At 55.4% G+C, this 22719-nt stretch overlaps 1 protein-coding gene across 1 annotated transcript; it reads left to right on the top strand.

The window, feature by feature from the left end:
- The first annotated feature begins 1209 nt into the window (after window positions 1-1209).
- Cdh15 (cadherin 15) lies at window positions 1210-21487 on the top strand. The gene is made up of 14 exons (XM_008840528.1): window positions 1210-1354; window positions 9133-9288; window positions 9771-9926; window positions 11337-11481; window positions 14847-15007; window positions 15436-15564; window positions 15975-16160; window positions 17010-17263; window positions 18251-18393; window positions 18547-18786; window positions 18989-19228; window positions 19696-19832; window positions 19973-20137; window positions 20942-21487. Exons 1-14 carry the CDS (start codon window positions 1304-1306, stop codon window positions 21140-21142), a joined length of 2364 nt encoding a protein of 787 aa, XP_008838750.1. The 5' UTR covers window positions 1210-1303; the 3' UTR covers window positions 21143-21487.
- Window positions 21488-22719: the final 1232 nt, after the last annotated feature.

Below are 22719 nucleotides of genomic sequence, written 5' to 3'. Positions count from 1 at the left end.
TGTATGGCATGCATGTATGTAAGTGCACTCATGTCATGCAATGCCTCGGAAGTCAGAAGTGGGTTTAGGATTACCCTGGAACTGGAGTTAAGGACGGTTCGTAGCTGCCATGTGGGTGCTGGGAATCGAACCCAGGTCCTCTGCAAGAGCAGTCAGTGCTCTTAACCACTGAGCCATCTCTCCAGCCCCTGCCCTCCCCATTCTTAAGCCTTGAATCCAGTAACATCTCCTGCCCTTCAGTGTAAGTCACCTCGGTCTGCCCAGCAGCCCTTCCCCTCAGGGACTGGGGTGCAGAGCAGGGCTATTAGAGATGCCACACAGTCACCAGGACTGCAGTCAGTGTCAGCAGAGGTCAGGAAGGACCATCCCAAGAGCCCTCACCATCCACAAAGCCCCAGAGTCAAGGTGCCTGCCACCACATACCCATGGTGTAGCAGAGGCAGGGGGGCAGACAGAGGAGAGCTGAGCAGAGCCCATGGTAGTGGCAAGGGAGGTGACACCTGGGCCTGAACCCCTCAAACGGACCCTGCTCCAGCTCTTCTTCCCCTTCCACCCAAGCTTTTCATAGGCCAGTTCTTCTGCCTGGAATGAACTCCAAGTTACTCCACAGCCCTCCTGCCACTCTATTCAGGTGATAACACAAAGATCACCTTCCAAGGGACCCCCAACTGGTCAGTGGTGAGGTGGTATTATCGGTCCAAACCCTAAGGACAGGAAGGGAGCAAGCCTTGGGTATCGCCCCAGGAAGAGCTGTCCAGTGCATTGAGGCAGGATCCCCAAATCCATGAGTTCCTGGAAGGGCGAATCAATGATCCAAACTGGTCCCTAACCCAGCCAGCTCCCTCCTCTCCACACAGCCTTCCTTCACCCCCACTGCTCACTTCTATAAGCCTGGTCCTCCCTCGACAGCTGCCAGAGCCCCAGCTGCAGAAGCCTACTGCATGCCGAGTCCTCGCCCCTACGTCCACTCCCAGTCCTGACACATGCATGCGCTCAGCCCAGGCCCGCCCCACTACCCAGCTCAGCCCCTACCACCCGGCCCGGGCTCTGCCCACACGTGCTGTCACTCTACCCAGGCCCTACCCTGCCAGCTCCCTATCGTCTTCTTGCTACCCCCAGCCCCACCCCGATCCTGCCCACACGTGCTGTCATTCAGCCCCGGGCCCGCCCCGCCGAACACGTGTTGTCCCTCCGCCCGCGCCCCGCGCACTTGCGCTGTCACTCAGCCCTCGGAGTGCAGCGAGGCGCCGTCCAGCCGGCCGCCCATTCGGTCACTTGCCCTCGGCGCTCCGCGGCCGTCCCAATGGGCCCCGCTCTGCTCCTCGCCCTCGGGCTGCTCGCCCAGGCTGGCCAGGTAAGCTTCTGCACGCGGTGGGGTCCCTGCCTCCCGGCGCCCGACAGTTTCTGTTCCGGACCACTGGCTTCGGGCGTCTTTGGGGGACCCGAGAGCTGAGGCCTGGGTGTCCAGGGTGGACCACACTCTCCAGTGCACTGTGGGAAGGGGTGTTCGGTGCCCAGGCGTTTCCACAAGGAGGGTGGCCCACCTCCCCTGCACGGAGAGCAGAATGGTCCAGGACCTGCAAGCCCACTGGGGCACAAGCAGAGACCAGCCAGCAGGCTGTCCCTCAGTCTGGAGCTGCCTGCCATGCCTCCAGGGGTCTCTCAGAGTCTGGGGGTCAATCTTGTGAGACTGAATGTGGGGCAGAGAGTGCGGGGGGAAGGAAGCCTACAGAGCCTGTAAGACTGCCCGCTGGCATGAGTGGGGTACATGCCCCTGGTTGGCCTTGGTGGTGTCTGAGCCCCTGCCCATGGTCCTGCCTGGTCAGCAGGAGTAGCTGCTCCTCAGACCTCTGGGACACAGGCTTCTGGAGACCACTGCTTCCATGAGCGCTCCAAGCCAAAGCCAACTGACAGAGTATATTGGCTGTGGCCTGGCCCAGGAAAGTTGTTGTGTCCACCTGAAGACAGTAGTGGCCTGCTGTCCCTAGATCTTTCAGCCCTCAGCACCCTGCCTTCCCAACATGGCACAAGACAGGGTGGAAGGACCCCAGGTCCTGGATGTCCCCACTATGGGAACTCCGAAGGCAGGCCACGTCCCTCTTGCCTCAGGCTGCTGGGTGGCACAGGGCAGGGATGTGGTTTCTCTGCCTGGGTCTAGGGTCACAGATGTAGCAGTGTGGTTGTGGACCATCTCTGCCTCTCAGAGGTAACAGGTGGCAAGCACAGAGGGTCAGTATGCCTTACCACCACTCATTGCTGTGGTTCAAGGGGAGTCAGCCAGCCCTGGACATGGGAGGGGGAGTCGGTCCAGTCCCAGCATCCTCCTCAGGATTTTCATGGTCCCCTCAAATTCCCACAAGCCTAGCAGCTCTGCTCTGGTTTCACTCCCTGGCAGCTGACTGGGCACCTGGCCAGCAGGACCCTCCAGCAGCTGGCTCCAGGGCATCAGCCCTACAGCTCTAGCCACAACCACCCCTGGTCTTGGGGCACTTACCCCCCCCCCCACTTGCAGACAGCAGCTAGACTCCCCAAGACCTGGCACTCTGCCAGATCCTGCCTAGAATCCCAGCTTTGTGCATGATATCCTGACCCCTCAGAGGCAGTTTCCTCTCCCCACTCACTGTAGGAACAGCATTCCTTACTGGCACCCCAAGGCCTGGAGCTTGCTCAGATGATCCTGGAGGCCCCTCCTGTCTGCCTTGCACACACACCTGCTGCAGGGCAGGTAGCACTGGATAGCATTTCTCTTCCCCTCCCCTAGGCCTCCCCTCTCCCCCAACCCCCACAGGATACTGTAGAATACCATCCCCCAGGCATCTAGAGGCCATAGGAGTCCAGTGGGGATGGGTATACATCCCTGAGGCCTGGCCTCCTGAGCTTGCTGCACAAAAGCACAGCTCAAATTAGCTCGGGTTCAAGGAAACTGTCTCCTGGACCTGCCAAATGTGTGTGCCCACCTCCCCCACGCTGCTCAGCTTTCACGATTTTGCCTGCTCTTGTCCAGTTACATGGGTCCTGAGACCACCTTCTGGTCACTCCTTCCTCTCCCACTGAGCCCCTGGACTGTCACCCTGGCCCAGCTTTGCTGTCTCTGGTGTCTCAGGTTGGGGCTGGAGGTAGGCTCTGCATGGGTTGACAGATTATTCTAATGCCTCCCACCTCTAAAATCTGAGCTTCTTGAACCTCAAGGCAGCATCAGGGCCTTGGACTATGTTCAGAACCAGCCTGTTGGCTCAAGCTTGTGATCCCCAGCTGCTCAGGAGGCTGAAGCAGGAAGATTACAAATTCAAGGCCAACCTGGACAGAACTTATTGATACTCTGTCTCAAAAATAAAAACAGAATGAGGCTTTAGTTCAGTGGTTGCCTAGTATGTGTGAGGCCCAGGGTCTAATCTTGGTATCACACACACAATAATAACTGCTCCTGTCAACCCCTGCCCCCACTGAACCTCTGGTTGCTGACCCTGAGCCACAGTAGGGAAGTACATGGATGGTCCAGAGCCCTTTGTCCACTGAGTGGAGCCCCCCACCCATGTCCGGGAACCAGAGGAGCCATGTGGTCTCTGAAGAAAGGTGGGCCTCAGGAGTCCCTCTGAGGACTATTCTGTGATGCTCGGAAGAGGGCTTCATCTCTGGCAGACCCAGCCTGCAATCTGCAGTGACCAAGGCAGAAAGCAGGCTCATGGTCCTGGGCACTGTCAGGGCTAGGCTGATAGGAGGAAACAGCTGCCATCTACCCCCTCCTCATTATCCTCTGATGGCTGCAGCAGCTGGATAGGGTGGTCCCACAAGGGGAATGTGGGTCACCCTGGGCCACACCGACAGCTGGGCCCATTCCTGGCATGCTGGCTCTCCAGGAACGAAATGCCTGTGGATTCTACCTCGGGGGAGGGGTGCAGGACTGAGACACATGTGGAGAGTCAGTTCAGGGGCTTCCTGTCCCCTCCCAGATAGACCCTACCCCTGCTCCCCTGTCCTAGAACCTAGGAAGGTCCTTCTCCTGCAAATTAGTTAGGACACCACCACCCCCCATACCCCACACCCACACCCACGCCTATGCCACAATGGTGTTTTAACTGGACAAATGGTGGTAACACTGTTCCTGTCTCTGTCGAGACAGAGCATACTTTGTAGCAAGCATCCAGGCCCAGCCTTGCCCTCCTAACCTCCTCTACCAGTAGACCCCAGACTGAGGCCACTAGCTCTGCCAAGAAGGAGCAAGCACCTGGCTTTCATGTGAGACCTGTCAGTCCTATGTCTCTGTAACCAGAACCTCTCCTCCCAGGCTCAGTGCAGGGGAGAGAGGGGTCTGGACTCTCCTTGATCACTGGCAATGGCTGATGCTGTTCCCATCAGTAGTGTTGGTAAGCCCCTTGCCTGGCCAGAGCACATACTCAATGCATGGCAGGGGCCTGGTCCCTTGGGGTTCAGGGTAGATCCCTGGGGCAGTTGACACAGGAGTGTTGATTAGAGGCCAGGGCATCCTAAGGACTTCCAGACTATTGTCTGAGTTCTTGGTCAGAAGGAGAACTAGAACTAGCTGGGGTACACTGGGCACCTACTCTGTGAAGGACATCTGTAATTATTTCCTGTCTGGCTTGGTATGGGGGGACAGTGTGTGGACAGGAGTTGGGCGTCTAGGAATACCTCCTCACAAAATCACCTTCCAGGTGCCTTTGTCCCTATCCTCTACCCCTGGCATGGGGGCCTTGAGCTGGCTCTGTCCATGTGGCTTTGTCCGAGGCACCATATGCCCTGAGCTTCCTAAGGTGGCTCCCAGTCTTGCCTCCAGCCTGCCACGTCTTCTGGGAAAGGGATAGGTGGGAGAACAAAGGATGGTCTGCACAAACTCCTCCCAAGTGCCAGAAGCTGGCTATGGGCTGCGCATTGGGCACCCACCCATACCCCTGCAGCCTCTTATCTGGGCAAGGGGCCCTGCCAAGACACTGTGGCTCCGCTGACCTCATGAACTCAGGATGTGGACAAGCTAAGGACCCAGGATTCCCAGGCTCTGCCTTGACCACACCCGGCCAGTGCCAAGTCCGTGGGTGGCCGACTGAGACAGCTGGTTGAGGAGGCTGGAAGAGACAAGGGCGGAAGGTCTGCCCAGCAGGGCTGACTGGGGTGTCCCTCGGGACACAGCCTGGGAACCCCCATCCTCAACAGGCCTGCCTCTGAGGTTCAGCATCTCTTGTGTGTCTTGGAGCTGTGAGATGAGGTGCTTACCCTCCTCCCCACTGTCCTCAGTAGCTGTGAGGAGCCCTAGATTCCAGCCCACCTGCCATCCTGGGGGGTGAAGTTGAGTTAGGGTTCATCCCACAGGCACATTCCAAGGCCTGGCACCAAGCTATGGCAAAAGCCCCTGTGTCTACAGAGACCGTGGCCTGGGCTCCCCATGCCAGGCAGGCAGGTGTGTGCTTGGCAGGAACACCAAGCTGATCTGGAAGTGGCTATGTGTGGCTGGCATTGGCAGGTTCCAAGGCGAAGCTGCCATCTGTCAGGACAGAGCTGCCTAAGTGGGACGCTGGCCCCTCCCAACTCATCCTCCCATCTTGAACAGGGTCCTCTGCTCTCTGGACTCCAGGGCCAAGTGAGTGGAGTGACTTTGACATAGACAGCCTTGGGCATTGTGAGGTGGCTATGGAGTCGGTGGCTGGGGTCCCACTGGCAGGACAGGAGCAAAGGCTCCTAGCATGGATATGTCAGACTTCAGTTTGCCAACTGTGAAACAGAACAGAGCAGCAGAGAGTGAGCCAAAGGCCCTGATCTCAAGGCAGGTTGCGTGCAGGAGCTCATGGGGCTGATTCTTACCCTGGGCCTTAGATGGCCACCCAGGCTGCAGGAAGAGATGTGGAGAAGCCTAAAGGGCCTCCTGGATGGCTGGGTCTCCTTCCCAGCTGACCTCAGGGCACTGCTCTCTCCTCCTGAGGCCATTGGCCTCACCCACCTTGAGTCTCAGACCCTCTATTGACTATAGTTCCAGCTGAAGGGGAGGCTAGAGCTTAGTGGAGGCCAGGGAACTGGGCGGCCAGCTTGCCACTCCAGATGGAGAGAAGCTGCCCACTCGGCACAGAGAGGCCAGTCAGGGGCCCAAAGACCCCCTGACTAGAAGGGAGCAATGAGAGTCGAGGGACCTAGAGGGAAGAGGGGCCTGATTCTGCCACCCTCCTAAGCATGAGTGCTGTTCACAAGACTTCTTAAAAATCTATTTTATGTGTATGTGTGCTGTGATTATACCAGAGTGCATATGTATGTGCACCATGTGCGTGCAGGTGCCTGAGGAGGCCAGAAAAAGGTGTTGGAGCCCCTAGAACTGGAGTTATAGGTGGTGGTTGTGAGCTGCCAGATGTAGGTGCTGGGGAGCAATCTTGGGTCCTCTGTAAGAGCAGCAAATGCTCTTAACCACTGAGCCAACACTCCAGCCTCCACAAATTCTTACAGAGATAAGCCAGCTGCCAGCTGCCTGATTCCTGGCCCTTGCCATGGCCTCTGTACTCCCTTCCCTCATGTACTGGGAGCTTCTCCAAGTATGGACTCAAGGGGTTGTAGGATGAGATGTGGGCAGAAGATCCCTAGCACCCCCATCCCAGCTCACCTGCTGTCCTACAGGAGGACGTTGGGGGCAGGCGTCCCTTGCACAAAGATGTTGACATTAGTGGGAAAGGGTGGAGTTCTGTCTTCATGGAGTCCATGCTGGAGACAGGGCTGCACACACAGTATCGTATTTGGTGCATTCATGTTCAAAGGCGGCCCTACCTGCCACAGTCTCAGCACTGTTTTGTCCTCAGATCCCCTAGCACCTTCTGTTCCACATGGGCAGCCCAAGGTTCTTTCCAGGTTGGGATGGGCTGACCCCAGAGAGGGAGGCCTCCCTTGGCATCTGCATGCCCGTGTTACACATACACTCAGGCACGCACACGGGAAGTGGAAGCCGGAGGATCAGGAGTGCAAGGTCATCCCCTGCTACTTAGTGAACGTGAGGCCAGCCTGGGCTGTACAAAACAAAACAAACAAAAACAGAGGGAGGCCTGGGCTTATGCAGAGGAGAGTCTGGGCCCCTCCCAACCAGGGGAGCTGCTGCTTCCACTCAACAGTCCCCACTGGCTGTGAATCCCCATGCAGGGCATCCCTTGGGGCTCACCCCTGCCAGAGTTGGAGGGAGCAGGTACAGATCCCCCATCTCAGCCACCCTTGCTAAGGCTAGATGTGGTGGTGAGTGTGGGCATCAGCATGGTGCTGCATCCTGCAAGACAGATGCTGGTCATGGGCAGTAATGTACATTCACTAAAATGAGGCTCCGCTGTCACTCCATGAAGTTGCACTTGTGGACAAATGCAGAATGTGACAATGTTCAGAGGTGCTAGGGCCTGCGCACAGGAGTGTCCCCCAAATCCTCAGATGACTGGTTCTCAGCTTACTTCCCAATCAAGGAGTGGGATGAGAGGCAGCCAGAAGGCCAGTTACTCAGGGTGAGGTCCATCCAGGAGTTGGAGATGGAAACCACCCCAGGAACCAGGCAGTCCCAAAAAGTTAGGGACATCTTTGGGCTGTTACACATTCTGCCATCAGTTTGGTAGACAAGTCTCTTCTCCAGGCCTCAGTTTCCCCTTTTGAGGGGTGAGGTTATCTTTGTGCACAAAAGGGTTCCAACAGTGGACTTAGGCTCAGCAGTGCTTTCTCTGCCCTGTGTCCCCCACCCCTGGCCCAAGGGGCTCACCCTGGAGTGGAAGGACTTGGCTTCATCTCCAGTCTTTAGCCACATAGCCTGTAGACACTGGATTCTTTGTTTTCATTTTTATTACATTTATTTATTTATTGGGGGCACACATGTCATGGCATTCATGTGGGGATCAGAAGACAACTTGTGGGAGTCAGTTCTCTCCTACCATGTGGATCCCAGGGATCAAACTCAGGTTAATAGGCTTGGTAACAAGCATCTTTACCCACTGTGCCATCTCATTCGCCCAGCACTGGGATTCTTGGGGGTCACTACCAGTCTCCTGGGTGTGGTAAGGAAGAGAGAAGGGTGCCCCAAGAGATCTGAGTTCTCAGAACCGAAATCTAGCTGTGAAAATCCCAAGGTGCATCAAGTGGACTGTCCCTTGTCACTAGTCTCCCTCTCAGCTAAGCCTCACCCTGTGCCTTGGAGTAGCCCTGGCTCTGGCCCATTCTATCCCATCCCAGCCTATGGCGGCTATAGGATATGTCCTCCCTGTCCCTGTGCCATATCCTTAGCCCTTGTCATAGACCAGGCCAGTCAGCAGATGAGGCCCACAAGGTGCTGCTATACAAAGCAGCTTAGATAAGTTTCCTGTTGTCCTTGACTGCCTGGGAATCTGGTGGCTTGGACTTTCCTTTCCACAAAGCAACACCCTGGGCATAGCCCTTCTGCCCGCTACAGACCCTTAGCAGAAGGGCCATCTTCTCCCAGGCACCCTATTCCTGAAGGGTGTTTGAAATTTAGCCCCCTGGCCTGCCTGGCAGAGGAAGGTCTGGGTACTGGGCTTGCTGTGTGCATGGCTGTCCTAGGCAGGGCTGGGGTTAGGCTGGAGGCTGAGGGCTGGATACAGTGGCCTTTCCACTTACTTGGTCTCTTCTGACAAAAGCAGGCAATGCTCTGGACAGCCTGGAGTCACCCACAAACATTAAAGCTATGAGGCCACATGCCAACTCCTATCCCCAATTCAGAGCCTCCACTTCTGACTGAGTCCCTGGTCCTACCAGCTGTAGCCCACACCATAGGCCCTCACCCTTAGGAGGCAAGAACTGCTCCCTGGGCCTCTCCTGCCCTGTGGGAACCTGAGCCTCTGGCATACATAGGGACATCTGACCTCTCAGGTGACCTCAGGAATGGTGCAGACCCTTGGCATTGCCTCCTACCAGCCAGTGAGCCTCCACCGCTAAGAGTCTGGTGACCCTATGGATGCAGTCTGTATTCTGGGCTCTAGGCAAGGAAAGGAGACAATCATGGATCATCCATAGGAGCTTTGAGAGTTCAACACTCAGGGTGTGGCCATCCAGGGTGACCCACCAGGTTGTATAGAGCCCAACCTCAGCCTGAGAGAATGAGGTCACCCTGGTGCTCCTGGTACAAACCTGTGCCCTAAGTAACTGTGGCCATTGGTGTTGCAGAGTCTTGGCCTGTCCTCTGGGGTTCCTGAGCTACAACCCAGCACCCTGTATCCCTGGCGCCAGGCACCAGCTCCAAGCCGTGTGCGGAGAGCCTGGGTGATCCCACCCATCAGTGTGTCTGAGAATCATAAGCGCCTCCCCTACCCACTGGTGCAGGTGAGGAGTGTGGAGGGGGTGGAGGGACTGGGGTGTCCCTGTAGGTTCCCCCATTCCCTAAGGATCCACTGGGGGTTGGGGGAGCCCTGACTGCTGATAGGAGGCTAGGTGTGCAGGCTTGGAAGGGCTCCCCACCCTCCTGCTCTGAGTTTCTCATCCAGAACAAAAGTGGGGCTCCAACACCCCTGGACCACATGCATTCTGAGTTGCTCCAATAAACACACCTTCAGGGTGAGTACCCCTGAAGCAAATCTGCTCTGTTTAGTCACCAGCCCAAGTAGACCTATGACATGAACAGCCAGCTTTCCACACACTCAGAATGCGACTGGTCACTGGGATCTCAGAATGCCCTGGAGCTGGGCCTGAGCTTAGGGTGACATGTTGGGCTCAGAGCTTTGGACCTTTGCTTATCTAGCTGAGGAGAGACTGGAAGGTGTAGGGGTATCCTCTGGCCCTCACTCAGCCCTGTTCCTATCCCACAGATCAGATCTGATAAGCAGCAGCTGGGCAGCGTCATCTACAGCATACAGGGGCCCGGTGTGGACGAGGAGCCCCGCAATGTCTTCTCCATTGACAAGTTCACTGGGAGGGTGTTCCTCAACGCTACGCTGGACCGGGAGAAGACTGATCGCTTCAGGGTGGGACCTGATGGGAGGCCGGGGTCCTTACTGCTGCTCTGGCCTTTGCTCCCCTGACAGATCCCAGGCCAGATGTTTCTCCAACAAGATGTGGCACCATTAGGGACCAGGAGCTAAGGATAAAGTGTTTGGGATCTTGTTCCCACTTAACACAGAAGCACCCCGAGGCCATGTGGCTGGGAGTGGGTGGTTCTCAGGAAGGCAGAGCATGGCTACAACTGCTGAACTACAGCTGGTTCCCTCTGGATTGTTTGATGGGTGTGCATGTCATGAAGAATTCCAAAATAGTGTGCTGTCAGCAGTGGGATGGTCTTAGAGGTGCGATTGGCAAGGGAGGGGCCCTCACCATCTTCACAGTGCTGGGATTCAGGGAAGGGTGGCAAGAGCTGAATTGAGGTGGGCACAAAGTCAAGAAGTGAGACCTGCCTTTGGGTTCTCAGCACACAGCCGTTTGCCAGTCTGGAATGACGCTCAGAGGTAAAGTGCTTGCTTAACATGCAGAGGCCCTGGGTTCCAACCCTAGCATGGCAAAATATTAAAAAGAAAAATTAGAGATTTTCATGGTATCACATGCCTGTAATCCCAGCACTCAGGAGGCTGAGGTGGGAAGATCATGTGTTTGAGGCTGGCCTGGGTTGCATAGCAAAACCCTATTACAAAAATAAAATTAAATGAAACCTCCAGCAACCTGCCCTTTCTCACCTGAGGCAAGACAGCTTTCTGCCTCCACTTTTCCAAGGACAAAAATTTCTTGTATACTCTCTAAATCTTCTTTCAAACCTTAAGAAATTCCTGTGGCGTCTTACAGAGAAACCCACTAGAGGGTTTCATTTTATTTTGTTGAGACAGGGTCTTGCTGTGTCCCTGGCTGAACTCGAAATCCCGCTAAGCCATTCCCTAATAGAAAATAAACAGATCAAAATGTAAACTCGACAGGCGTGGTGGCGCATGTCTTTGATCCCAGCACTCGGGAGGCAGAGGCAGGTGGATCTCTGTGACATAGCGAGTCCCAGGCCAGCTGGGGCTACAGGGAGACCCTGCCTCAAAAAGACAAAAAAAAAAAATTGTAAATTCATGTGAGACCCAGTCTCGAAAAAATTAAAGTGAATTAAATTTTGACAGGAGCCAAAAACCACATAGAGAAAGGGAGATAGACTCGGAGCTGGAGTGAAAGCTTCATTTCACGCCTCTGAATGATGCTCTAAGGTTCCTGGCAGCAGAGGCAAGAGAGGAAGCAAAGTAGCCACCCTTGTGCTAAGAGAAAGCAGATTCCCTTCAGGGCAAGGGGCATTCCTGCGGCACATGGCCCACCTCACCTGTCCAGCTGGAGTCTATCTGCACTTGTTCTCCCTTCTGCACAGCTTCAGGGGCCATACAACCAGCTCTTGCCCTTGCCCTCTGTTTGGACAGCTAAGGGCTTTTGCCCTTGACTTGGGTGGCTCTACCCTGGAGGATCCCACAGACCTGGAGATCGTAGTTGTGGATCAAAACGATAACCGGCCAACCTTCCTGCAGGACGTATTCACAGGCCATGTGCTGGAGGGCGCCGTCCCAGGTAAGGCGGGAACACAGTCCCTACCCAGGGGGAGGGCTTCAGGGGGTTCAAGTCCAGGAGTACCCTTAAGGATTTCAGGACTGAGTCCCCCAGCTGTAGAGCGCTTTTCTGGCATGCAGTGTTTCATCTCCAGCATTGCAGAATCAAAGCAATTATGAGGTCATCTGAAGAGTCTGATATAGTAAGTCTCTATTTACTTCTCATATGTAAATATGAATTTCACCCCCAGAACTTCCAGAATACGCAGGACTCTGGGTGGCCAAGTTCCAGTTGCTTTTCCCCCCTTTAATGGTGGTGAAATTTGCATGATATGAAGTTTATCTTTGAGCCCTGTTTAGTGAATTCACAGAGCCATGCACCAACTCCTTTGTTCAAGGTGGTTTTTATCACCCCAAAAGAAGCCCCACGGCTTGGGGCGGTGCCTCCTCCAGCTGCTGCTTCAGTGGCAATTTGGTCTCAAACAACCCAGCCATTTGTGGTGGCACATGCCTGTAATCTGAGCACTCAGGAAGAGGCAGGAATAAGCCAGAGTTTACGGTTCTCCTCAGCTACCTAGCCAGTTTGAGGCCTGCCTTGGTTACATGAGACTCTGTCCACCCCTCCCTCTACATCCCCAACCACCAAAACCACCAGCCACTTGTTTATTCTATTTCATCCCATTTATTGTAGTTTGCAAGACTTGCAGTTGTTTTTTTTTTATAATATCCTTCTTCTGATATAATTTCAGACTTATAGAAAAGTCCCCAAGAATTCCCCTGTGCCTCTTGCAGAGACATGTTTAATCCATTTGACCTTTTTCCTCTCTTCTGGCTCCCCTGTCTGAGGCTGCTTGGTTACAAACTGGATGGGCATTCTTTTTTTTTTCAATTTTTAAATTTATTACTTTTATTTTATGTGTATGTGTGTATTGCCTGCATGTAGGTAAGTGCACCCGTGTCATGCAATGCCCGTGGAGGACAGAAGAGGCTGTCGGATCCCCTGGAACTGGAGTTTACAGACAGTTGTTAGCTGCCATGTGGGTGCTGGGATTCGAACCTGGGTCTTCTGCAAGAACAACCAGTGTTCTTAATCACTGAGCCATCTCTCCAGCCCCATGGGCATTCTTAAAAATGTCAGTGTGTTGCCGGGCATGGTGGTGCACACCTTTAATCCCAGCACTCAGGAGGCAGAGGCAGGTGGACCTCTGTGAGTTCAAGGCCAGCCTGGTCTACATAGTAAGTTTCAGGCCAGCTGGGGCTACAGGGAAACCCTGTCTCAAAAAAACAAAAATAATAAATATGCCAGTGAAAATGACTTTATGTAACCCTATATAATAATAAAAATTACCTTTAGGAAACCCATTACTTTGTAAACAATTTTAAAATATAATTTTTGAGCCGGGTGTGATGGCGCACGCCTTTAATCCCAGCACTCGGGAGGCAGAGGCAGGCGGAGCTCTGTGAGTTCAAGGCCAGCTTGGTCTACATAGTGAGTTCCAGGTCCAGTACAGCTGGGGCTCCAGGGAGACCCTATCTCAAAAAAAAACCAAAAAAAAAAAAAAAAGTCAGTGTGCACTAACAACTTAGTGTAATTATCAGTCATGAAATTAACATCCCTACCATACAGTATGGAGTCTACTGACCTTATTCATTTGCAATTTCCATAATAATGAGTTTTGTAACAACAGAGAACACAGGGCCAGGTGTCCAGTCCTGCATTCTCTCCTCTTCTCCTGAGTTCCCTTCCCTTCAGGCACATTTCCCACCTTCTCCACCAGGCACATCCAGTACTTGGTTATTACAATCCTCTACAACTGTGTGCCTGCTCTGGGTCAGGTCACCTGTAGCAGGGAGGACTTGGTGATGGGTGGACATGTATGTATGATGGGGCTGGATTCACCTCAGCACCATCCCAGCCATGGTTGGTTGCAAATGGCTTCCCAGGATGATTCCATTTCTGCCTGGGCAGTATGTAGTGCCTGAGGTTTTTCTGTCCCCCTTTCCCAGCAGGGGGTGCACTTGTGAGCCCTGGCAGCCTTAGCTCTGCTCCAGCCCTTTACAGTGGACAGGAGAGGCCTGACACAAGGGTAGAGATACTCCCAGGATTATGACTTGGTCACAATCCCAGCCTGGACTGGAAATCTCCCATTGTGCCTTAAGCTTCCCCGACCAGCTTCAGCACCTCTCAGACTCCCACTGACCCCACCCCCTCACCAGGCAGCTGTTCCCTGGGCCCTTCTCCTCAGGTGTATGTAGAATGCTCATTTACTTCTGGGTAGACTTGTGGAGCTGTGATTGTTGCTGGGCATCAACCTAGCCACTGTCCAGGCCTTTGGAGCACACAAACCTGGGGAATGTGCTCATGTTTGGACACATATATGCAGAAACATACATGTGTGTAAACACACATATGAACTCATTCACACCAATGTTAGTCATAGCACACCAGTTCCCAGTGGCACCTCTGCTTCCAGAGGTAGCTCGAGGGTACCCTCATGACTTTGGAGCCCCTTCTGACATGGGGGAACCGGCTCCCCCGTGCCTATTTACCTGTTCTCCAGAGAGCACATGCTCACAGGATTGGTAATCTGAGCTCCATGACAGAAAAGTCTGCTAGAAGCACAGTCTTTGGCTTCAGCCTGGGGGCGGGGGCCAGTACTGGTCAGTAGCTCATGTCTGAGCATGCAGGCCTGGGCCAGTGGCTGATATTTGCCACAGTGTATCCAGCAAATGACATCAGAGGTGAGCGAGCCAAGAGCTTAAGACACATCAGTAAGGACTACTTGGCCAGAGCAACTCCCCAGAATGGACTGGAAGCTAGTCTTTCCCACCCACCCCATTGGCTCAGCGTTCCTACACCTGAGCTGGGAGAGTCAAGCCAAACCTCCTCCAAGGGATGGGCGAGGTGAAGTAGGATCCATCCTACTTGTGCTGGGCCTCAACCAGCAGCACCTTCCTGATTCCACAGCTACCCTACAGGAAAGTGCGGTGCCAGCTCTGCTCAGTACCCACATATGTGTATCCTCTATCTGGGCTGGCATCGCCTTGTGGCAGGGCTCGAGGTCATCAGAGAGTTCCAGTGGGTTTACCACTCTGACTTGGTGCCTTAACTCCATTTGCTCCATCAAAAGTTCACCACTATGCTCCTGCAGCAGTCAACCTTGTATGGGCAGAATCGGCTGCAGGACAGAGAGAGTGCCCTGGACTTGAGGCCAGTGTGCACTGTCAGCCCCACTGACACAATGGCAAGAGCAGATTGCTCACTCTGTGGTCGCAGAGTGTCAGGCCTGGGGAGCCTGCACACACTAGGAGCCCTCTACTGCACCCCAGTGTCCCACCACACCTGCCCCCATGGTTGTCGGACCCACTTCTCCCTGTCTTCCCCAGGTACCTTTGTGACCAGGGCTGAGGCTACAGATGCCGACGACCCTGAGACAGACAATGCCGCACTCCGGTTCTCCATCCTAGAGCAGGGCAGCCCCGAACTCTTCAGCATTGATGAGCACACTGGAGAGATCCGTACTGTGCAAGTGGGGCTGGACCGTGAGGTGAGGCAGGTGGACAGCCAGGGATCTGGGGGCCAGTTCTCCACAACAGGCCACCTCAAACCTCAGGGTTTGTCAGGGCAGGGCCTTGCCATCCTCTCCCCCCATCCCTGCTTGTCACTCTCATCCTGGTCCTTCCTCACTGATGACCCTGCCCTCTGGCCCAGGCTCTTGTGCTTCCAGATGTCTCTGAAGCCCTCCTGTGCAGCTCCACCTGGGTGTTCGCTGCCACTGATGTGGCTCCCTCAGGCAGAAACCTCACTGTGTCAGTACACCACAACTGACCTCTCACCCACTCACAGTCTGGGGCAGGGGCGGTCCCTGCAAGGTCTTAGACTACAAGAGGCCCTGTATGCTGGTCTGCTACATTCCCAAGGTGGTCTGCCCTAGATACCACATCCTCTAACGTTATCATGTTATGGTACCCCCAGGTGGTTGCCGTGTACAACCTGACCCTGCAGGTGGCAGACATGTCTGGAGACGGCCTCACAGCCACAGCCTTGGCCATCATCTCTGTAGATGACATCAATGACAATGCACCTGAGTTCACCAAAGATGAGGTGCAGCCTCTGCCCATCCCACTGGCTTAGGGCTGCCACGCCTCCTCAGGCTCCAGCCCGGGACTTGTGAGGGTGGACAGTTGCATGGTTTGGAAAAGGGCCCTGTGTGAAGAGCATGGATTCTGAGATAAAGGGTCCCCAGGCACAAAGATTGCATGCATCAGGGTGTGGTTCTTCGGGGAGGATCTTCAGCCCAGGGTAAGTCTCCCAGCCCTTGCCGTGAGAGGAGAGTAGACATTCCCGATACCCAGGAGCAGCTAGAGCAAGTGGGATCATTGACTCAGGAAACAAACCTGGGGATGCCTGTGGTAGGCAGCAGAGTTAGGCCAGGAGCAAGGGGAGTCATGGGGCCAGATGTTCTGAGGAGTCTCCCACATTGCCAACCTGGTGAGTAACTGGTACTCCCCCAGTTCTTCATGGAGGCTGCAGAGGCTGTCAGCGGAGTGGATGTAGGACGGCTTGAAGTGGAGGACAGGGACCTGCCTGGATCCCCTAACTGGGTGGCCAGGTTCACCATCCTGGAAGGTGATCCTGATAGGCAGTTCGCCATCCGCACAGACCCCAAGACCAATGAGGGTGTTCTGTCTGTGGTGAAGGTGAGTCATGCCTCTATCATATTCACTCCCCTCAGCTGGAGTCTGTCCCTGGCATCCTCCTCAGGGCAGCCACAGCCTGAACGTCCCTGGATTCCTTTCTGTTAGAGCTGTACCTGCTGACTGACCTCCTGGGGTGAGGGTATCAGGAGTGGGTGCTGACTACAGGTCTTTGGCCACACTGGGCAGTAGGGAAGTCCCAGTTCTGCCAAGAAACAGGTGGCATGCATACAAATACATGCACACATATGTAGACTTAAATATATTTGAACATTGGTGCATTAAAAGATTTATTGCAACAGCCAGGTGTGGTAGCGCACGCCTTTAATCCCAGCACTTGGGAGGCAGAGGCAGGCAGATCTCTGTGAGTTCAAGGCCAGCCTGATCTACATAGTGAGTTCCAGGATAGCTAGGGCTACAGGGAGACCCTGTCTCAAAAAGACCAAAAGGAAAAAAAAAAGATTTATTGCAAGAAACTAACTTGGATTTGAGGCGTTAGAATTCTGGAGGAGTATATCTTGCATGCTATTCTCAAAGCCCTCACCTACCCAAAGGAGGACGACCATGAGCCAAAGATGGTCCCTCTACTTAGCATCAGGTGGCCACATCCACCCACCTGCACCTAGAGACTGTGACTGACACATGAAACTGCCCACACCACACCCAACAAATTCATTTGGAGCGATGGGAATTCATGTTGTTATCTATTATTACTCGGGCCTTGCATAATTTTTATTGTGTCAAGGTTAAAGAGGAGAAGGAGAGATGGGCTCTCTGGACAGACCCAAGGAGAGACTTCCCCAAGGATACCCCAAGGGGTTTCAGCTGGCTGGCTCTGCTGTCTTCCCACAGCCCCTGGACTACGAGAGTCATGAACGATATGAGCTCAGAGTGTCTGTGCAGAATGAGGCCCCAATTCAGGCCACTACCCCCCGGGCCCAGCGGGGCCAGACCAGGGTCAGCGTGTGGGTGCAGGACACCAATGAGGCTCCCGTGTTCCCAGAGAACCCATTGCGGACCAGCCTGGCTGAAGGAGCCCCCCCAGGCACCTCTGTGGTCACCTTCTCTGCCAGAGACCCTGATACACAACAGCCACAGAGAATCAGGTGAGATGCCCTAGAGTTCTGGAGGTCAGGCTGGGAAATCAATGGTCCCATTCCTGCTGAGGGTACCTGGATACTGAGGATGAAAGAGAAGAGTCATGTAAGTGTATCCTTGATGGTCTATGGGGTCTTGAATCCCTCTGATGCCTGTGTGTATATGTTGGAGTCCCACACCCCACAGGATAGGGCTGGACTGCAGCAAGGGCACATAGCCTGAGTCTGTTCTCAGCTGGCCTCTGTCCACATGTCCATTCTCACAGGCCCTCTCTTCCACAGATGGCCGCTAATGCCTTAATTTCACCACTGGCTCCAAGCCTGGCATAGTGTCCTCATCTATCTCCATTCTGCCCCTGCATGTGCCAGCTCTGAGGAGGTTGAATCCAGACAGATAGTTGCTGAGGAGCACCAGGCAGCAGCACAAATCATATGCAGTTAGGTCAGAAAACCAGCTTGAGGGGCTGGCAAGATGGCTTAGTGGGTAAAGACACTTGTCATCAAACCAGAGTTCAGTTCTTAGAACCCAAAGGGTAGGAAGAGAAAACTAACTCCCCTAAATTGTCCTCTGACCTCACATGCACTGTGATATTTGTGTGTGTGTGCATGCACACAAATAAAATAAATAAATAGATTTTTTTTAATTGTAGGGACAGGAGAGATAGTTCAGTGGTTAAGAGCACTGGCTGCCCTTATAGAAGACTTAGGTTTGGTTCCCAGCACCCACATGGCAGCTAACAACTGTCCTTAACTTCAGTTCCAGGGGATCTGACACCCTCTTCTGGCCCCACGGGCATTGCATGATATAGGTGCACTTACATGCAGGCAAAACTCATGCATAAAATAAAAATTAACAAAATAGATGTAAAAAAATAAAATAAAGAAGAAAACCAACCTGGAGCTGGGAGGCCTCAAAGGCTGAGTGCTGGGTGACTGTAGCTTGGGTACTGGGTATGCTCAGAGATCCCATCCTACCCCTCCTCTCCCCACTAACAGCTATTCCAAAGACTATGACCCAGAAGACTGGCTGCAAGTGGATGGGGCCACAGGCAGGATCCAGACCCAGCGAGTGCTCAGCCCTGCCTCGCCCTTCTTGAAGGATGGCTGGTACAGGGCTATCATCCTGGCCCTGGACAATGGTGAGGGGAAACTCCTGTCTGCTCTGGGGCTCTCTGACCTGGACCTGCTCTGGGTGGTGTCCCTATCCCACACACAGTCCAGCACTTCCTTAGGTGGACTGACAGGGTGGTCTGAGAGTGGGGCCTGAGCTCACAAGACCTCCCTTCCTGCAGCCATGCCACCCAGCACAGCCACAGGCACCCTGTCCATTGAGATCTTGGAAGTCAACGACCACGCCCCTGCACTGGCCCCTCCTCCACTTGGTAGCCTGTGCAGCCAGCCAGACCAGGGCCCTGGCCTCATCTTGGGTGCCACGGATGAGGATCTGCCCCCCCACGGGGCCCCTTTCCACTTCCAGTTGAGCCCCAGGGTCCCAGATCTCAGCAGGAACTGGAGCCTCAACCAGATTAACGGTGCGCTGTCCCCGCAACCCTGGGACCTAGGGGGTGGGCAGACAGCACGTGACACCACGGTCACCTTGGGTAGGTCCGGGGTTACTTTTTGTAGTACCCAATGGGTGGACGGGGAAACTGAGGTCCGGGAACTCGAGGTGCCGTCTGGACGCTGGTAGTTGGGCTGTTCCTGAGCTTCTGCTGACCGTTGCACCTTTCGCAGTGAGCCATGCGCGCCTGAGACTCCAACACCAGGTCCCCGAGGGCCTGCACCGCCTCAGCCTGCTGCTCCGGGATTCCGGGCAGCCGCCCCAGCAGCGAGAGCAGACCCTGAACGTGACTGTGTGCAGCTGTGGACCCGACGGCTCCTGCCTGCCCGGGGCCGCCGCCCTGCAAGCTGGGGGCGCCGGCATCAGCCTGGGCGCGCTGGTCATCGTGCTGGCCAGCACGGTGGTCCTGCTGCGTGAGTTCTCAGCCCCGGCCCCCCATCCCGCGCCAAGCCTCCCCATCCCCGACCCGGCGCCCCCATCCCTCGCCGGGCCCCCTCCACCCCGCTCCTGTCCCTCCCTTTTCGCCCTCGGACCACACCCCTCCACCCCTACTGACCACGCCCATATCAGATCCTGACCGCACCCCTCCGTCCCGCCTGCTACGCCCCAGGGCTCCGCCCCTCTTACCACGCCCTCTAGCCCCGCCCTTCGCTGACTACCCTCTAACCACGCCCGCCCGTGTCTGCCTCCTCAGCCCCGCCCCATCAGGCCCGTCTCCTCGGACCCCGCCTCCTCAGCCCCGCCCTCCAAGCCCCGCCCCCTCGGGCCGGTCTCCTCGGACCCCGCCCCAGGCCCCGCCCTCCAGGCCGGGCCCCCCCAGGGCCCCTCCCCCACCGCCTCCTGGGGTGCACACTCCTCCCAGTGCCTGGTTCCTCTGCAGTGCTGGTCCTGCTCGCCGCTCTCCGAATGCGACTAGGACGGCGGTCGAGGGACGAAAGTCTGCTGCACGGGCTAAAAGATGACCTTCGGGACAACATTCTCAACTACGACGAGCAAGGAGGCGGGGAGGAAGACCAGGCAAGACTGGAGGGAACTGGAGTGGCGACTTAGACTCGTCCTGGGGAAGGGGTCCCCATACAGCCGGGACTGCCTGCCTCCTAGCAGCTCCTCCCGCGCTCAGGTCCAGCTCCGAGCTTAACTTCTTACTTTGCACACAGGACGCCTATGACATAAACCAGCTGCGCCACCCAGTGGAACCGAGGACCACGAGCCGCCCTCTGGGCCGGCCGCCGCTGCGCCGCGATGCTCCCTTCAGCCACGTGCGGCAGCCACACCGAGCGCTGCCCAGCAGCCCCGCTGACATTGCCAACTTCATCAGTGATGTAGGTGCTCCTGGGGTTGACCACAGAATGGGGCCCACGCATGCTTGTGTGCACACATACACGTGTGCACAAACACACCTGTGTTCCGGCCTTCATACCGCAGGATGTCAGGGATGAGCTCACCAGCAGGGCCCCCGGCTGAGCCTCAGGAAAGAGCCAGAGAGTGGGTGAGCCGGCCCATCCACTGGGCCACCAGGCTAAGGGAGGCACTTTTTAAAGTTAACTGTGTGGACAGGTGTGGGACTTGTGCAAGTCATGTGGCCAGGAAAGGCCAGCCAGAACAGGTCCTGTGCTTCCTGACCCTCTGTGAGGCGCATCCTTGCCTGGTTTGCGCCCTTTCTCTGTTCACTGTAGTGGTGGGGTAGGGAGCAGTGCTATTTGTGGTCAGCTGGACAAAGCATCTGTTTAGTTACTTCACTGACTCTCAGCTGTACACAGGTGTCCAAAAAGGAGTGGATGGCTGGGTGAGGGCATACAGAGGAGACCCCAGCAAACCGGGGTCTCCTTGGGAGTGCTGAGCCTAGTGCAGGATCTGGTTACAAGATGGCAGAGTGGCAGTGGAGACACTGCCTCTACAAGGGCCAGTTGGGAGGCCGGGGGGTTGTGGTAGAGAAGGGGCCACAAGGAGAAAGGTCTTCCACACCCTGCCGGGACAGGCCAAGGGAAACAGCGCTTTCTCTGCTGCCCTCTGTGCACTAGGAGATGCTCTGCCTGAGGCAGACCTTGGCCCTGCTGTGACTGAACACTAGAGGGCGCCTGGCTGGTCTCTGGGTGGTCCTGAGGTCTGCAGGGCTTTTTCCACAGGGCTTGGAGGCTGCAGACAGCGACCCCAGTGTGCCTCCCTATGACACAGCTCTCATCTATGACTACGAGGGAGATGGCTCTGTGGCAGGGACGCTGAGTTCCATCCTTTCCAGCCTGGGGGACGAGGACCAGGACTATGACTACCTCCAGGACTGGGGCCCCCGCTTTGCCCGACTGGCAGACTTGTACGGGCATCCATGAGGGTCACAAGGACAGTTGTGCTGTCTGGATATGGCCACCTGGCCCAACAAGGGAGTTTCTCCTGGGGACACTTGTACCCCAAACCACTGAAGGCCAACAGGACACCCCATTCTTGGTCCCATGGCAGATAATCTCGCCCTGGGCCACCTCCATGGCTTCAGGGGAGGACTAAGTCTGGGTGGCAGAGCCCTGAGCATGAGGGTGGCCAGAGACCGGGCTGGGGAGTCACATTCAGTTGCCCCACTGGGGTTTGCACACCCCACCTTTGTCACCCAGTGTGGCTCTTGCCACTATATGAAAACAGGAGCCTCAAGGGTGAATCAGAATTAAAAACACACTATCCAATGGACTGTGGGTGCCCCATGCCACTCTTGCTGTAAAGGGTGTCATGTCCCTTACCCCCAGGCCTAACCAGTAGGGAGCTCTGGGCCTCTTTCAGCACAGTTGGCAGGACTAAGTTGTGGTGGTGAGTGCAGGATGAGTGTGTGCATATACATGGGTGGGGGTTGTGAGTTAAGGTCCCCCCCCAGTCCCCCAATCAGTGTAAGGAAACACCAGGGAGAACTAAGTTCCACAACTGTCCTTATCCTCCATACCTCATGGGTCTGGCCAGGGAGAGACTAAGCACCCCTTGGTTCCCCTGCTCACACTGACCCCTGGCTTTCTGGGAGGCGGTGTGTCTGCTTTGCTGCTGGTCACTCTTGGCCAGGCATCAGAGGTGCTCAGCTGTGTCCCTTGTCCTAGTTTGCAGGGGCCACCAGGTAGAAATGGTGCTACTGGGACTGTGCCAATAGCGGTGCGGAGAGTATCCTCCAGTTACTGTGGTTGGATCCAAGCTGTGACTCTCTAACAGCAGTAGAAACCAGAGCAGGAGGACAGTCAGGAAGGCAAATGTCCTCTGTGTCTGTTGGTGAGGGGAAGCCCAGTCTCCCCTCAGGGGAAAGGGCAGTAGGGTGCAGCTGGTGGGCAGGTGACAAATTATCATCTGAGTGTCACCATGTAATCCCAGGGGCAGGTCCTCAACAGAGCCCACAGTGGGGCTCAAGGAAAATCGGTGAACAATTGTGGTTCATAACTCCTGCCCTGGAAAGCTTTCTGCTCTTTACATTAGAAAACTGGAAGGTGGTTTCCCCTGAAGTTCGGTCATTCCAGGAAACTCCCCATGCCAAGCCTTCATCTCCTTTGCCACCCTCCCCATTCCTGTGTCTTCTACTCAGATCCTGCTGAGGGCTATCCCTGTTCACTCATGAGGGCAGAGCCGATGGCCAGTTGAGAATGAATGCAATTGTCACAGGCATGTGGGTTAGGGTGGGGAAAAAGCCTTCCTTTTGCTCTAGGCTGCTGAGCGGCCCAAGGCTCACCTTCAGCTGCTGAGGCCACTGAACATAGGTACAGCTTGAGCTTTGGGACAGTGTGGGCCAACCCAGCAGCCCTGGTGACAAAGGACCCAGACTCCCAGACTCTCTGACAGCTTTTTCCCCCTGGCTATGCAGAGCCCTCCCACACTGGGGTAGCCACCCTTTCTGGGCACACTCATCCCCAGCCTCCACCCCTTTCATGAGAGAAGCTCGCCAGAC

Source organism: Nannospalax galili, unplaced genomic scaffold, assembly GCF_000622305.1.
Source record: "Nannospalax galili isolate Female #2095 unplaced genomic scaffold, S.galili_v1.0 scaffold459, whole genome shotgun sequence".
Taxonomy (NCBI): Eukaryota; Metazoa; Chordata; class Mammalia; order Rodentia; family Spalacidae; genus Nannospalax; species Nannospalax galili.
This window is presented reverse-complemented; position numbering and strand designations above follow the sequence as displayed.